This window comes from Empidonax traillii, unplaced genomic scaffold (assembly GCF_003031625.1).
Source record: "Empidonax traillii isolate 1590-97213 ecotype Southwest subspecies unplaced genomic scaffold, ASM303162v1 scaffold248:size1534464, whole genome shotgun sequence".
NCBI lineage: Eukaryota > Metazoa > Chordata > Aves > Passeriformes > Tyrannidae > Empidonax > Empidonax traillii.
Genome location: NW_020955441.1, coordinates 811,775 through 827,733, shown reverse-complemented (window position 1 = coordinate 827,733; position 15,959 = coordinate 811,775). Strand labels below are relative to the sequence as shown.

Below are 15,959 nucleotides of genomic sequence, written 5' to 3'. Positions count from 1 at the left end.
TAGACAGCTCATAATTTAAGACGCTTCAGTGGAAAACTTCCTCCTGACTACCAGAAGTATTTTGCACCATATCCAAAAGGTAAATAGGATTTCCTCAAGAAATAATGCCTTTTATCCACATCATCCTTGTCAGGAAAGGGTCTCAATATCTGTTTTAATAATTAAGTTTCAGATTTCAACTACACTAGTGATAAATAACATTCGCATTAGAAAAATGTTTTTAGAGCATCAAATAGTTTAGTCTTACAAAATAAAATAAGCTTGTGGTGGTTAAACTACCCTTACATAAGAACATTTTATTAGTGTGTGAATATACTATAAGCTTAAGTTATAAAGATAATTTAGCCCACACGTCTGAAATGAGATAACCACTGGACTGGAACTCTTGCTTGGCAGGATGCTGATCTCTTTCTTTCCCCCATTTCATTTAATTAGGAACTTGAAATTGGATCAGCAACTTTTAAACAGCTGATTAAGAGCCCTGTTCACAAAAGTGATCTTGGTTATTTTTTCTGTGAGCCCTGCTGACACGCTGTGATCTCATCCTGCTTCAGAAGAGGTGTGAGAGAATCACTGCCCTCCTGGGTACCGCATCTGCACCTCTGCATCCACCTCCCACCACTGCAAACCACACACAGTACTGACTACTTAAATAAGAACCAACCAACCAAATAAAACCAAACCAACAACAAATATATATATATATATATATATATATATAAAGACACAAAGACATCATCTCATAGAAGGCACAAAACTCTTTCACATCTGCTCCAATTTGAGTATAACCTAAAACCAACTAAAATGCAAAGATCTGCTTACATTTCACCAGAGGCCATTGGAGGACACATATACAAACTTGTCTATGTGTTAACCAATGTACATTAACACACCTGCATTCTAAAACCATTTTGGAAATGAAAGACTGTGTATGCAGCACACAAACCCAAAAGGAAAAGAACAGGAAAAGAACACTGTATTATAAAACTGAAAGAGGTTGTATTTTCTTTGCTATTTACTCTACTAGAATATTTCTTATTCATCATATTGAAATCCCCAATTGCAGTTAAAAAGAAAATACCATTCTATATAATGGCATTTTCTATACCCTAGAGCCATAGATAAGAGTCTTCATTGATAGAACATATTCATATTTGTGGCTTACGCCTTTAAGCACTTTCAACTTTTATCCAGTATTACCGATTGGAAGTATTGTGTGGTAGCACAGCACAGATCCAATTGCTTTCTCAATAACCTTATTGAAATCTGGCTGACAAAATCTGATCAGGTCAACTCTGACTCCTGATTCAAAGCCCACCCAGATCTTTGGATGTCCCTTTTTTTTTTTTTATGTGAGTAGGTTTTGGATCACTTTGACAGTGATTGAGAAGTTTCATCCAGGTTTCATTTCTCTAAACAATATCAGGCTTCTACCTCTGAGTTTAAAGTACTGCCCAAATGTCTGAATAGACAACTGACACACACACAAGTCAATGTGTGTGTGTGAAATGAATGTACAATCTACCCTCTGGATATAGCAAAACAAAAGGCTGTAAATAAACATAAGCCATTCCCTGCAGGGTTGTGCAATAGTTTACACTAAGTGGCAGATCATTACTGCTTTTGATGTTCATTGAAATGCCAGTCATCTCAAACTCTTGGTATTTCCTTGGATGCAATGGGCACTTGCCTAGAAATATCAAAGGTGGTATTTCATGCAGAGTCGCTGCACAACATTTTCTGAGATTACCCAAATATTTATGAGCAAGGAATAGAAGTTATATGTCCATATGCACACACCCTACCTAATTTGTTTAAATTATTTCAGACACTAAAAAACTCAATTCTCATATCAAGAATTCCTTCAGCAAACACAAAGCAGCCTCTCAGTAGTGGGAGATGTCCAAAGGAGCTCCTGTAAGCTGCACTCCAGACAACCACAACTGAAGTGTCAAAACCACCTTAATTCTTTTCAGTAAGTCTCTCCTCCATCATACAGAATTCAAAGGATGTGTTACCATTTTTTTCGAAGAGGACCAGGATACCACTCCTAATGTGTTCTGGGCATGGTCAAATCACTGATGCAAAATCTTGTTGCAGAGTAACAAAGAGAAATTCCTCCCAGCTTGAGACTGAAGGGGACATCAACAACGTAGGCTGAAGGAAGTTGTTATTTCTATTCAAAATTCTAAACAGCTGTTTTCAAGGCAGATTAAAAGGTTTTTCAATGTTTGGATTCAACTCAAGAGCTTTATCTAACGCATACTTTGTATTTGAGTATTTGTTGAATTAGAAATTTAATAGAGCAGCTGAGTATTTTAAAATCTTTTGGAAGATGTGAAAAAGGGATGTGAACTCTAGCACACCCTGTAAAACATAAATTTCTTACCAAAAGAATATGTTATTCATGTGCTCTGTACATTAGGTCAATTATTACTCACTTTCTTTGGAGAACAACCAAGTGCCTCCACCCTTTATAACAGAGCACTGTAATCAACTGTAGTAAGAATAGCAGAATTATTCTAATACACACATCAGTGGCTCAGGCCTGAGCTTAAAAAGGCTTGAACAGCAAGAGACTAAGATGGATTTGCCATCATATTTCCTTTTTTTTTTTTTTAAGAGGAAAAGAAATTAAAGTTTCTTTGTACACCTTTGTAAATAATTTTAATTTCACATAAATAGGGGAAAAAATATAAAAAGGAATGCTTTAAATTTGCCCTCCAATTTAAACACTTCTACTATTTAATGACAAATTCCATAAACATTCTGATACCAATACTTCTTCCACTGCACGTCTTTCATTTCCGCTAACCCAATTTAACCTCTCATCTTCCTTGCAGTCAGCAGCTGTACAAAGCATTTTTTTTGTACTGACATCAGCAAGTGACTGAAGTGCTAGTGCTAGATTTAAAATGCCTTCTGAAACCACGAGTTTTTGTATTGAATTTGGAACAGAGTTTGATACAACTTGTACTGTTAGTTTAATATAGTATCACCTTTCACGGAGCCATATCTTGTTGGGTTCCTGCTGGGACCTGAGAGCTGAAACAGCTCAAGGTTTAATGCATGGCACTTCATTTTGCCCAGCCTGGCTCAGGCCAAGAGAAGCATTTCAAATTATTTAGATAACCACACAGATTAAATAGCCAGCAAGATAGCCTGCTAAGTCATTCATCATTTGCCATTCCTGGCCTGTGCTTGTGTCTAGCAATGTTTTTACTAGAAGAGCCATTCAGATGAATGGAATGCACATCTCTGTTGGGTCTCCCCTGCCCAAGCAGCAGTCTAAACTTCTCAAGCTGCCTTCAGTGCTCTTTTCCCAAGATTGTGAAAACTGTTGGCTACATCCCTTATGGCATCCTCTTCTCACCTGTCTTCCCTCCTCACCTGTTTCTCTTGCTTTTTCTTTATGAGCCCAGATTTCAGTTTATTGAAACATTACCCTCTCCTTACTTCAATGCCTCCAAACAGTCACAAATCATCCGCTTATCACTCCTCTATTCTTCAACTCAAGAATCAAGCAACTGGAATTAGTTCACACGGTGTGGTGCAATTCAATTCCAGACACAGCATCTGCATCATTAAATTATGTCTTATCTTAAAGATAAGACAAGGAGCCCAAGTAACCCAGCACCAACTCTCCTTTCACTTACCTAGTTTTTCACTGCCCATTTCAATGGCAGATTTTTTTTTTGCCTTCCTTCCCTGTGGCCTGGAAGTAATTTTTTACCCTGTGGTTTCTTCTGAAGCCTGTATTAATCCCACTGTAAAGCTGTCATACTTCCATTTTACAAATCTCTCCAAGTTACCACCCATACTGTCCCTCCAGGACATGGAGATTCTCATAAAGGCTTTCATCATACCCCAGCAGGACAATTTTAGTTCACTGCTCCCTGGTTTTACTGTTACCTCTTATAAACATTTCAAGTTCAAGGAGTATCCTGTCACTGTACTGCTCAAGTGAACTAAGATGTCTGGACATATTATTCCAGCACAGAGACCAATCCAACACCCCTTAAAGAAGCAGTTCAAGGTGTCTCACTTTAAGATCTATCTTAATTGCACTTTGAATGAAGTGCACAACGGGCTCTTTCCACTGTATGTTCACTGCTTTACTTCTTGCTGCCATTCTCAGAAAGGCAAGGAGACACAGGAGCTTTTGAGGTCCCAAAATCTCCCATCCCTGAGGGACTCAGCTGCCTCCTAAATCAGGTGAAATATCACTCAAACACCTATTAGGTCTCCCCATCTTTTTGTCTTAAGTGACAAGCAGGTAAGTACAGTCAGTGCCCAATGCAAACAGGAAAACTCCAGGACAGTGTGTCTATAGTTACTAGAGTTGCTAGCAGTTAAAATCATTCCCTATTCCACACCCCATGAACCTCTGTAATTTTGCCATCTTATTTTTTTATTTTTAAGCTAACTGTTCCTTTTTTAGACTTTTATTAGGTAAGTACATTAGACATTATCAGCATAACCTGTGCTTTCATTTCACAGCATTCAATCAGCCATTGCCACAGGACAAATACTCCCTGGAAAGCAGAACACACATATAAAAAACCCACAAAAGATTCAGAATTAAGAACACTTTGACAGTGACACTGGATCTTCATTAAATGGCTAGTAGGTCTGAATGACACAACTGGAGGTTTTACAAATCACAAACTAACGTATATTTTAACACACCTTCTGGTGTGACTGGGCACAGTCCTGGGCAACCTGGTCAAGCTGATCCAGCTCGAGCTGGGGAGATGGACTACAAGATCTCAAGAGGCCTCTTCCACCTAAGCAATTCTGTAAGCTGAAATACAGTTAGAACTGATCCTCTCTCCCCTGTAATTCTTACAGCTCTATTTTTTAAAAAATGTAAATGCATTGTTTGATAGGTGGGAGTTACTCCACTAAATAGCAGATGTGCATTTTAGCGTCTGTTTTTGCTGGAGATGAACTGATTTCCCAAGCCTTGCTGAAAATCCATCTTTCAGCAGATTCAGTGGAAACCATTGTAAGCAGTGGGACCTATGTTAAAGGACTTAGGGCAAAAACTGGTGGCTTAACCTTGAGACCAAAGAGCACTATGATTCCTGTGTTTATAGAAACAAGAAAGAAAATGCTAAGTCTAATAAAATACCACTTCTGACCACTGCTGCCATGCCAGCAAGAACCCTTCTCCTGCTTCAGCACAGGGCAGCAGGGCTGTGTCCCATGCTGCATGTGGTGGTGCAGGATTGAAGGATCAGCCACCACTTCCCCAAGGAGGCAAGAACTGTGAACATACAGGTTTCTGCTGAGCTCTGCTTCCCTACAACTGTCAGCACCTCTGTGTTGGAAGAAAAAACATTAGAGGTCACAGAAGACCATTTGTTCCAAGGAGACAGGAGCAAATGGGGACAGCACTAAATGCCTGGCAGTCATTGGGTAAACTTCACAGAAAACATAAATGTTGGGGGCAGGACCATTACAAAACGTGATCGAGACCATTTGGTAAGCCAGGCTTACCGGAGTTAAATGCTTTTGAAAAACAGTCACACACTGAGTTAAACATTCAGGGACAGTAAAACTCGTAAAAAAATAAAAGAGAGGCCACTCCTTCAGTATGGGACTTGTAATCTAAATTACACAACCATGACACAAAATTGAGGTTAGGGCACAGCAGTCCCATTAACCTGCCTGAGCTAACTTAGCCAGGGTAATGCCTGGAATAGATACAAAGCAAATGTATAAGGTCACAAGCAAAAAACAGGTGCTTAAAAGGTTTCATATTTCTTTTCTTAAAATATAAAACCCTATGTATATATATGAGTGTAAACACACATGCACTTTCATGTTTTTTTAAAATTATGTTTCCCTAGCCTTCACACACCTTCCCACAAAAAGAAATACTGAATCTTGGTTTCTTTAGATAACAGAATTCCGCCTTTTTCCAAAAGGAGTTTCTTCTGGATAAGGAGTGCAAAGCCAGGCTCTGTTTTACAGCACAGAATTTGGAGAGTGATATTTCTCTCAGGGCTCCTTTCTTTTCAGACCTTATTTAGGCCTCTTTTCTTTTCCTGCAGCATTTCTCTAAAGTGCCAAACGTACAAGCTGTCACCAAAAAAAAATACAAAATCTACTCCGTCACTATTCATGAACTTCTCAAGGGCAATTGGAAGTGAGAATGTGCCTGTTCTTACAGCTGCTCCTAGGTAGCTGTTTCCCACAATTTTTTGCAGCATTTATGCTGAGATAGGATAGGAGATACCTTTCTAAATGCAACAGTGTACTCTAGAAAGGTTTTAATTTTTACAGAGATTTCATCAGCTCTGTTACCAATACGTTGCAAAAAACCTGACATGTGTCAAAATAGTCCCACTCACCACTTTGAGCACCTCTGCTTAAGATGCATTTTCATTAGCATTTTGCAGCTGACATACATAAAAGAATTGTTTTACTTGGACATGCCCTCGTCAGTTTATCCTTGCATTAGGTATGATCTGTGATGTTTTAAAAGAGGTTTCTTTTCTTTGTTAGAGCTGACCATCGTGAAAGTTTGAGATCACTTTAAAAAACAAAGAAAAAAAATTAAGTCCATAACCTAAACTTGACTGAGGCACCATACACACTCATATTTGTTTCTGTTGCAACTGCAACAAAAATTTTCAGTTTACCAGCCCAATAAGAAAAAAAAAAAAAGCTATGAATGGGTGATTCACAAGGAAAACATTTGCTTTCACTGTAACAAATGAAAGGATTTCAGGTAGCTGTGCTTTCTTATGTTAAAATATATTGCAGCCCAAAGAAGAAGGAACATTTTTCTCCAGGAACAGCTAAGCAGGCATTGTTAGATAAGTTTTCAGCTGCATTTACTCATTCCCTGTATCATGTACAACTCCAGGAGTCACCATTTTGAAAGCACCTTTTCTTTGGAAAGTTCCACGAGAAATTAGCTTTGCCCAGCTATTTTATTTCCCACGAGTTTTGTAGTGACCCAGAAATCGGAAGATGGATGAAATTAGAAAAATGGGCCTGGTACAATGGAACTAAGAGAGGAAGAATGGCTTGAGGACACTCATTCTGAAGGCCTCAAATGCACAACTGTGCTGCAATGCCAACCAACATCAGTAAAAGCTGATTCAACCTTTCAGCACACACAAAAAAGATGACTCTCGTGATACAACATATCAGATGGATTCTTTCCAATTCTCCCTGGAATGCCACAGAGCACAGATCCAGCAGTGCAGGCCATTCAGGGAAGACATGTCTTTCAACTGCCTGCACTGTGTGTAAGAAAGTCATATCTGTATTACTGTAACATCCCATAATCAAACAGACATCTCTCTGTGTTACAACTTCTACAAAGCCGCATGATGAAAGCACAGGCTCTGCTCCTCCTTTCTGAGGACACTACAATTCCAACTGCAAATACCACGTGCAAGCAGAGCCAGCCCAAGGTTCAGCCTGTCTGCAATGAGAGCAGAACCAAACTTGTTGCACAGCAATCACGTGCCATAGGCTGCCAGCACACTTGGAGGGAGGAGTCAGGTTCAACAATAGAGCTGTCTGCAGTTCCAGAAGGATGATCTCAGTGATTCTCATGTAAGTCCCTTCAATATCCTACATGCAGGAACCAGATCTTAGAGATTAGAACAGTGCTTTTATCCTCATTTATATTTAAAATGTTTTTATCCTCATTTATACCCAAAAATATGGACTCCTCAATTTGTGATTACATTTGTATGCATCTCCCCTGCTACAATGAAAATCAAACCAAAACAAAGTCCAAACAATACCTTATTGCACTTCTAAAGGTCCGTGCCCTTAGCAGCCAATCAAGAAGGCATGGAAGTATAGAAAGGTCTGCCAAATAGCTGAATGAAAACTTTAGATTTGGATTTGTTTGACTGAAACCAAAACTCAATTTGGAACAAAATGTAAATGTTCAGCTTCATGTACAAAAGTTGGAGTCTTCACATCTCACATGAGACCTCAGCCATATGTACTTAATCATTTATGGGTCTTGATTAAACTTTTAAGCATATATCTGAAGAAACATTTTAAAACTTGCTATGTGATATTTTAGGATACACAAAGCATAGAGCAAGCAACACAGGACAGGTTACGGGGTATATTTGCAAGGAGAAAACCAGTAGAAAAAAGCCTTCACATACACAAGATCGCTAAAAATGCTTTTTGGCATCAAATAACAGACTGAGTTGAGTCCTGAGTTCTGATCCAGAGATCTATTGATTATATTGCTAAGTATTATGAGCTATCTTAAATCACGCACAGTTATTCTGCAGAGACTTCACCATAAAGCAGCAGCTTCAATTATAAAAATTTAAAAACTCACTCACTTAATCTCAACCTCTTCTATAGAAATCCCAGACATCAATATTGAATTTTTGTTTTAAAACAAAAAAGGTGACAACGTGTATTAAAATTATTTTAAACTCAGTAAACCACCACTCTGTGCTTCAGCCTGAAGCCATTTTTCATAACTTTTCAGGGTGAAAAAAATGTGCAAGAATCCTTATTCCAGGCCTTCAAGTTTAGCCATCCTTCAGCTTGCTGCTCTAACACTGTACATGCATTCATGTTACAGGGCTGCAGAAACTACATGTCTATGTCAACAGATGTGTTTCTTGGAAGAAAGCTACAGAAATCAAGTTTATTCAAATGTTTGCCAGCTACCATATGCTGCAATACTACTTTAAATGCAACATAAGGCTTTGGGAACATACTTTTACTGCTATCTACACTTTGTTATTTACTTTCCATTTAGACTAAATACCAGAGACGGGGCACACTAAGGGGTGCAGTGTCCTCTTTGTGAAAACATTCTACCCGTTGTAGTATTTAGAAAGAAAAAAATATACAGAGCCCTACACTACTCCTGACCACTTTCAGCGGCTGCTGCACTTTCATAAAGAGGCTCTGGGAAAGATATTTTTACATATGGCATTAATTCCGGGAACTTTTAATAATGGCCAAATATAATTAAAAATTATGCAAAAATTCCTGCCATGAAGAGAGCAGTACAGAAACGACTCTGTTTGAAGAAAAAGCAATCATTTGCTCACATTCTGAGTCCAGAAAAAAACAAAACACACGTGGTACGTTTTTGATATTTGAACTACATCAGGCCCAATTCTGCTCCTACACGAAGCGAGTGGCAAAACTCCAGAGTGCAGCAGGATTGAGCCCCTGATGTTGTCACAAGCATTCAAATAAACAAACAGGGCTGTAACACATTCTGAGCTTCCACTGTGTTCCTCTAAATGAATCCAGACAGAAAAAGAAAAGCATATTTCACTGCATTTCTGCAAGACGAAGATAGCAACAATATAGAATTTTATATTCTATAGAATTCTCCCTCTCAAAGTATAATTACCCAAGTGTCCAAAGAGAAAGAGTTTCAAATAGTCAAGAAAGCCTTTATGCACTAGTTTGGAAGCAGAGTTCTACCAAATCTGATAGGGCTGTCTCCCTAACATCAATTATTCCTATGGACTTTCATAAAGTCCATGATATAGGGATGTTTTCACATGACCCAAACGTGGGCATGTCCTATAGCCAGCTAAATCCCCCAGGCTCTTTTACAGACAATGAAAAGAGCTGGCGATGTTCTGAATCATCTTTAGGGGAAATCTGAAGCTAAGTCTGTGCTCTCAGTCTCTTCAGCAGCTTTAATAGGAACTGCAGAATCCATAACTCACTCAAGTTATTCAGCACTAGCAGACAAATGGCATTAAGATGGCATCTGGTTTTTAACCAATGGGAGAAATTTTGCGCTGCCTGCATCTTCATTTCCTGTTACCTGTGATTTCATTAACAATATGACTACTAATAAGACAAAAGTTGAGTGCACCTCTTGGATCTTAACTAACTATGAAAGCTTGGGCCAAAATCCAGCAAGGCCCTTAAGCACTTACATAATTTTAAGCATAATGGCATCTCAGGTTTGAGTTTAAAAGGATTCAAAGCCCATCACTGGACCACAGCCAGAGAACTCAGCACCTTCCAAAAGAAATCCCTAAAGTCCAAATTTTAACAGAGACAATATCCACTAAATATTTTCCTTCCTGGACTACGTATTTTAAATGTGTTTTAAATGGTTGTAGGAAGCATTTCCAACTCCACTACACTTTTACTGTTGAGCTTATGGCAAGTCCACCTTTTCTGAACACCATCCCACAGAAAAGCCATGTCTGTTTTACTTATGATACACCTGCATGCCCTTGACAGTACACCCAGGCAGCTTCTCCTGCTTTGGAAAGGTGCCAAACCACACCCAGCAGCTCAGGAGTTAACCATACACGTGTACTGCTTACAACCACGACAGAGTTATCCATCCAGCCCTCATGAAGCCAATCTCACCAGTGACATGGTACACACTACCAGAACATGAAGAGGAACCCCACTGATAAAAATGGATCTCAAAATTCCTCGTGCTCCTGTTTATAGTGTTTATAATGTTACACTGACATTAACACTTCTAAGACACACGAAAAGCAACTTGTATGCCAAAGCTGTCCAAGGCCAGCTGCTACTCTCTCAAAGAATGACTGAATAAATACATAAAAATACTCATGCCCCAAACTGGATGGAGTTTGCTGCACTGTGAAAGCAGCAGGTCTTTCACCAGATAAAGCCCTTTCACCGTGCATGTATTTGATGCTACTGACCTACCCAGAAGTCTTTTAGATCTTCATTAAGAATCACATTAACAGTCAGAATCTTCTGAGGTAATGCCAATCAGGGTGATTTGTATTATAAATATGACCAAATGTACAGAAAAACTGCTTAAAACAGAACTTCACGACTTGTCTCTGTATCTAAGAAACTCACTCTAACTTTGTTCTAACCACCTGCAACATTTTGTTTTCCCTATCAGATTATCAGAATAATCTCATTATTTGGTTGCTTCAACATTGTTTTATTCCAGTCAGTTCTAAGCTACAACACATGCAGCAAAGGCTGGAATTTTCTTTGGTCTGTCACAGATGTGCCACAAGCACTGTGTGATTGTTACTGTTAGCTGACACTTGCAGAGGAAAGCACGGGGTGATTTGCAGCAGTAAATGACTTCCATAACTGTGAGGCTGTGGCATGGCATAACCTTGACATCAAACCACAGCCAAACAGATGGAGACTGTGCATATGCCACAGACCTACAGCACTTCACATTACCTTTCTATCCAGCAGTGGTGTTTTCAAAACAACCTGCCTCTCCTTCTTCCCCCAGAAACGGGATAGTTTAAGAAACCATTTATCTTGAGGAATTTCCTTTTTTTTTTCCTCTTCCATGCACAGAGATGCTTTGGTTTTGTTGTTTTGTTTCCACCCCCCTTTCTTTTCTTTTCTTTCTAATAAACACACGGTTTTACTCTACAAGGCATGAATCTTGTCAGTTTACTGGCTAACATCCATTCACATCAGAAGCCCACCAGGGAGTGTCACAAATCCACATTACTTTCCAAACCCAGATTCAAAACATGGACCTCTTACTTAGCTGACAGCTGTGTAAAATCACATGCAGCCAGACAACTCCCCAATGACCACACAGGTGCATGTGCTGAACAAGGCAAGTTATTCTGACTAAGAGCAACATTAGTTTATACTTGAAAAGCTATCTTCAGAGAAAGTTTTTCTGATGGCATAATGTGATTCTGGGACCAAAAACCACCACACCCTTTTTAGAGGAGGGGAACATATTAGCTCAGCTAGGTAGAGAGGCTGCAGGAAATCTCTGTGAAAGGAGCCAAATTTCAGAGGTTTTCTAGGAAGATATGACTATCATTTGGCCTCAACACACCAAGTGAGCATTAGCCAGAATTACTACAGCTCATTAACAGCTATTTTCTCTTTCATTGATAACTAGAGAATCAAACAGATGTTCTAAGTACAAAACTGCCTATGGACAAGGTATGTAAGTTACACATTTCCATCTCAGCTGTGCTCAGTAACATGCACGGGATTTCAGGACAGTTTGGTTTGGCTCAAACGGCTCTGTGTCACCAGTTTCTCTCTCCACCCACCAGAATGCAGGAGCCCTGAGGGGCAGGACCGAGCCTGTCAGCAGGGTTCAGCCTAGGAACTCACCCTAATGCCAGAGAGTCAAACGGGACTCAGGGCAGCCAACACAAAAGTAGCACTGAACAATCTTCTTCTGAAGGCTCAAAAATTTCACCCATGAAGAACAAGCAGTGGTTGCTTGAAATTCCAAGTCTTTACAGTCCTGTTCAGTGCATTCTTACCTATAAGCCTTTCTTCTGTTCAAACTTAAGATTTTTAACCTAATTTTCTATTTTTCTTGCTCTTCTCCAGCAGTGAGATCCAAGATTCAGAACAGAGCTACTTTTCAATCTTTGGAGAAAATTCACCATTGGTTTCAACTATTTTTATAACATCTGAGTGGACAACTGAAAAGACTTCACATGGTGCCAACAGCAATTTTATCTGCCCTAGGGAGTGCAGGCAATACCTGCTCCATCCTGCCATCTGCTCTAGCACAGAACAAAAGGTTTTGGTCCCCTAAGAGTTGCTGTTCTGCATCACCCACCTGTGCTGCCCACATAGAAAAGCCAACCATTACTCCTCCAAGCTCAGCACTGACAGTGGTGATCATCTGACACAGTCACTGAAGAAATTTCATGTGCTCAGCACATCTTCCACGTGCAAGTCCAAAATCAGATTATTAATGTCTATTCCATCTGAGGGCCATATATATATGTAACACAACCTAGTGTGTGAGTAGTACTTGTTAATTTCCAACTGTCATAACCAACTGATCTAACAAATGAAAATGTTTTACTTTTACAAAACTCAACAGGATTATTCCTAAACCTTGTTCACTATATTGCTCACAAAGGAACCACTAAATAACCCCCAAGGTTTAATAACCCCCAAGAAATCCACACACAAGACAGTTGGTATAGCTGTGTTTTCATCTGAAAATTGATAACAATAAATCCGTACAAAATGGAAAGAAGAACTGAATAAACTCTGCCAAAACAAAACATACTGAAGACAGAGACAAGATGCTGCTTATCACTGGTGTGCAAATCTATCAGATACAAAGATGACTTTCTGATGACTTAGAAGCTGAATTTTGAGTAAAAGCATTTATCAATAACTTTCATTTGTCACCACTTCCATTGGAGTGTTTTCATTGCTAAAAAGTAAACAATTGCATCTGTGTTTCGTTCTGGCCTCTATCCTTATGAAGTTCACACACTTCTAAAAATGCTACTTAAAATTTATTTTCAGTCTTGAGACTAACAAAATGAAACACAACCAATTCAGCTATAGAACACAATAGGTAATGGCCCAAAAACCCCACAGCTGGAGCAGGGGGTTCGCCTCAGAAAAAGAAAACTATGTGTGGTAAACCTACCACAAATAACCTACCCCTGAAGTCACACTTATCAGCACTGTGAGATATAAAAGTAACGAAAGAAGGTAAGATTGAATGCTAGGTTTTAAATCAAACCCAAAGCTTGCTTTCTTACTAAAAATACCATTTAAGAAATTTACTATTTTAATTTGTGTTTTTCCATGACCAATATCCCCAAAATACTCTTAGACTGAAGTTTTCCTTACATCCTTAGGTTGCATTCTACAAGAACACTAATGCTATTTTTCTTCATTCATGGACAGCAACATTACTGTTTTATTTTGCATCACCAATTAAGTATTTTCAAGTTACTCTTAAGCAAGTTGTAACACAGTTTTTCCCTGATCTAGGGCACGTACCTCTTTCACACTGGGGTCCGGTAAAGCCGTACGTGCAGGCACATCGGTTTGGAGCCACACATCTCCCGCCGTTCAGACATCCATTTTCACAGACAGCTGCATCAGAGGGAAGGCAAAAGTAATCTTAATTGAGCTATTGCCACAAAGACATGAAGGTATGCACTTGACCGGCTTCACTAAAATGGCAAAAATGGTAAACATAACAGGATAGGAAACCTTTTTCCTAGAATCTGCTTGCAAGTCTTTTCCTATTTTGTGGCCTCACTGGTATTGTGAACTCCTCTTTTCAAGGGAGAATAATGTAAACACAGTAATAACCACAGCTTTTCTGACCTCTTGGAGCCTTTCTCTTTGGGATGGCTAGACAATCCCACAACCTCAAAATAATATCTCTTTCAAATTTTCAACAAATAAACACTGACAGAGATTGTAGACAGAAGATGCAGAAAAAAACCCCTCGTCTCTAAATCCTCAAATGTATCTGTTCCTCTGCTATAATAATCCAGTATTAAAAGGCTGTTTGCTGATGTTAAATAATTCATACTATCAACCAGGATAGAATAGGTATTGATTACATTTTGCTATGTTAAACCAAAATATTCCTCCCCTGGACAATGTTGTCACTAGATTCAGGACCCAATTTTCCTCAGAATAAACTCCAAAAGCAGTTGCTCTCAAAAATAATCAGAAAATATAACATGAAAAAGGAGGTCTTTAAACACAATTTGATGCTCATTGAGTAATGTTATTCTTTGGTCCATTTCACATTCACTTCAGTAGAAAGAAGATTTCCATTTATCCTCTTTTATCCACTTGATATTTCACAGAGAAGGCAGAAATACAATTCATAATCCTTTCACCATGTGATCCTCCTCCAGATTATTAGGGTAAATTCCTGGTCCCAATGAAGTTCATGTAAAGCGTGCCATTGATCTTGACAGAGCGCAAAAGGTTTTCATTAAATGAGCTAAACACATTCTCTCTGTCAGACCAATAGTTCACTGGATAGCAATGTGACAGCCTTGGTTAAAAGCAATGTCTACATCCTTATTTGAGTACTTTACAGCATTCCAGCCAAGGAGAGCGAGAGACCACCAGAGTCAACTTGGGAGAAATTTTAAGCAGCAGATCCAGGAATACTTTTGGCTAAGGATTGTTTGAGGAAATAAAAAAAAAAAATCTATCACCTCTAATAGGACACCACCAAAATGAGCAATATTTCTTAGGCATACTAGCTAAGTGTGATGCAAACACTGAAATGAAAATAAAGCTTTGCATCAAAATCTTATCTGTAAAATGAAAACTGAATCCCATGTAAACTCTGGATCTATGGCCTATTGCTCTAGTGAGTGAAAAGTCCTGGGGGTCAATGGAAATTATGGTAGTGTGAGAACTACAGGATCAGGTTATATCCAATTATTATGAATTCACATGATGTTTATTTTAATGGTCCTGATTAGAAAGAATTCTCTCGGCATTCATTACAAAGTCATGTGTTTTTCTGTAAAACTCCACTATACCTGATAAAAAACAAGCTCAGTAGTAGCTGAAATTCAGTGCTAAAGGGTGTCCAATCCACACATGACAGGATTACTCAACTGTGCACAGTATCTACATTGACAGCAGGGCACTTACGCTGTCCACAGTGCGTTCCTGTGTATCCCTTCTGACAGAGGCAATGGTCATCACTGCAGCTCCCTCCATTCATGCACCGGATGTTGCAGTGTTGTACTTGAAAAGGAAGAAGATTTTCCTCAGTTAAACCAAACCAGTCAGAAACACTTAACTATCTGTTAAAGGACTTTACTTTTTTTTTTAGGGATTGATTCTGTGAACAAGAAAGTATTAGAAGTCAAGGCACATTTTAGGACAGATACTACACTGGCACTACAGAACACAACAGATTTACAGTACCTAAGGAACACAGGACATGGTGCAAGAATTAGATGCCTCCCTCATTCACTGAAGTCAAAGGCATTTTATATGAGCATAAAACCACTGAACTCGTTTCATAGTTTGCAATGATGAGAACAAGCCATTAGTAAGGGAAAAGTACTCAACTTCTGGCAGATACCATCAAAAGGAAAGGGAGTCTTATCATCTGGGAAATTGGGGAGGGAAGTATTAAAGGGAATAACATAAGGAAGCTCCTGAAAACAACCTTCTTTTGCCAACACATGAAATACCAGAAGCTTCTGGCCAGGTAGGACTTGCTGCATAAA

General features: G+C 39.0%; 1 protein-coding gene across 2 annotated transcripts in view; it reads right to left on the bottom strand.

Moving 5' to 3' along the window:
• FBN1 (fibrillin 1) overlaps positions 1-15,959 on the bottom strand; it is a 149,131-nt gene that overhangs the window by 111,360 nt on the left and 21,812 nt on the right. For both annotated transcript variants that reach the window (XM_027888943.1, XM_027888942.1), the window contains exons 4-5: positions 15,373-15,468; positions 13,738-13,833 (exon numbers count right to left, since the gene is read on the bottom strand). In XM_027888943.1, the coding sequence (XP_027744744.1) occupies positions 13,738-13,833; positions 15,373-15,468 (192 nt within the window). The remainder of the gene's footprint in view (positions 1-13,737; positions 13,834-15,372; positions 15,469-15,959) is intronic.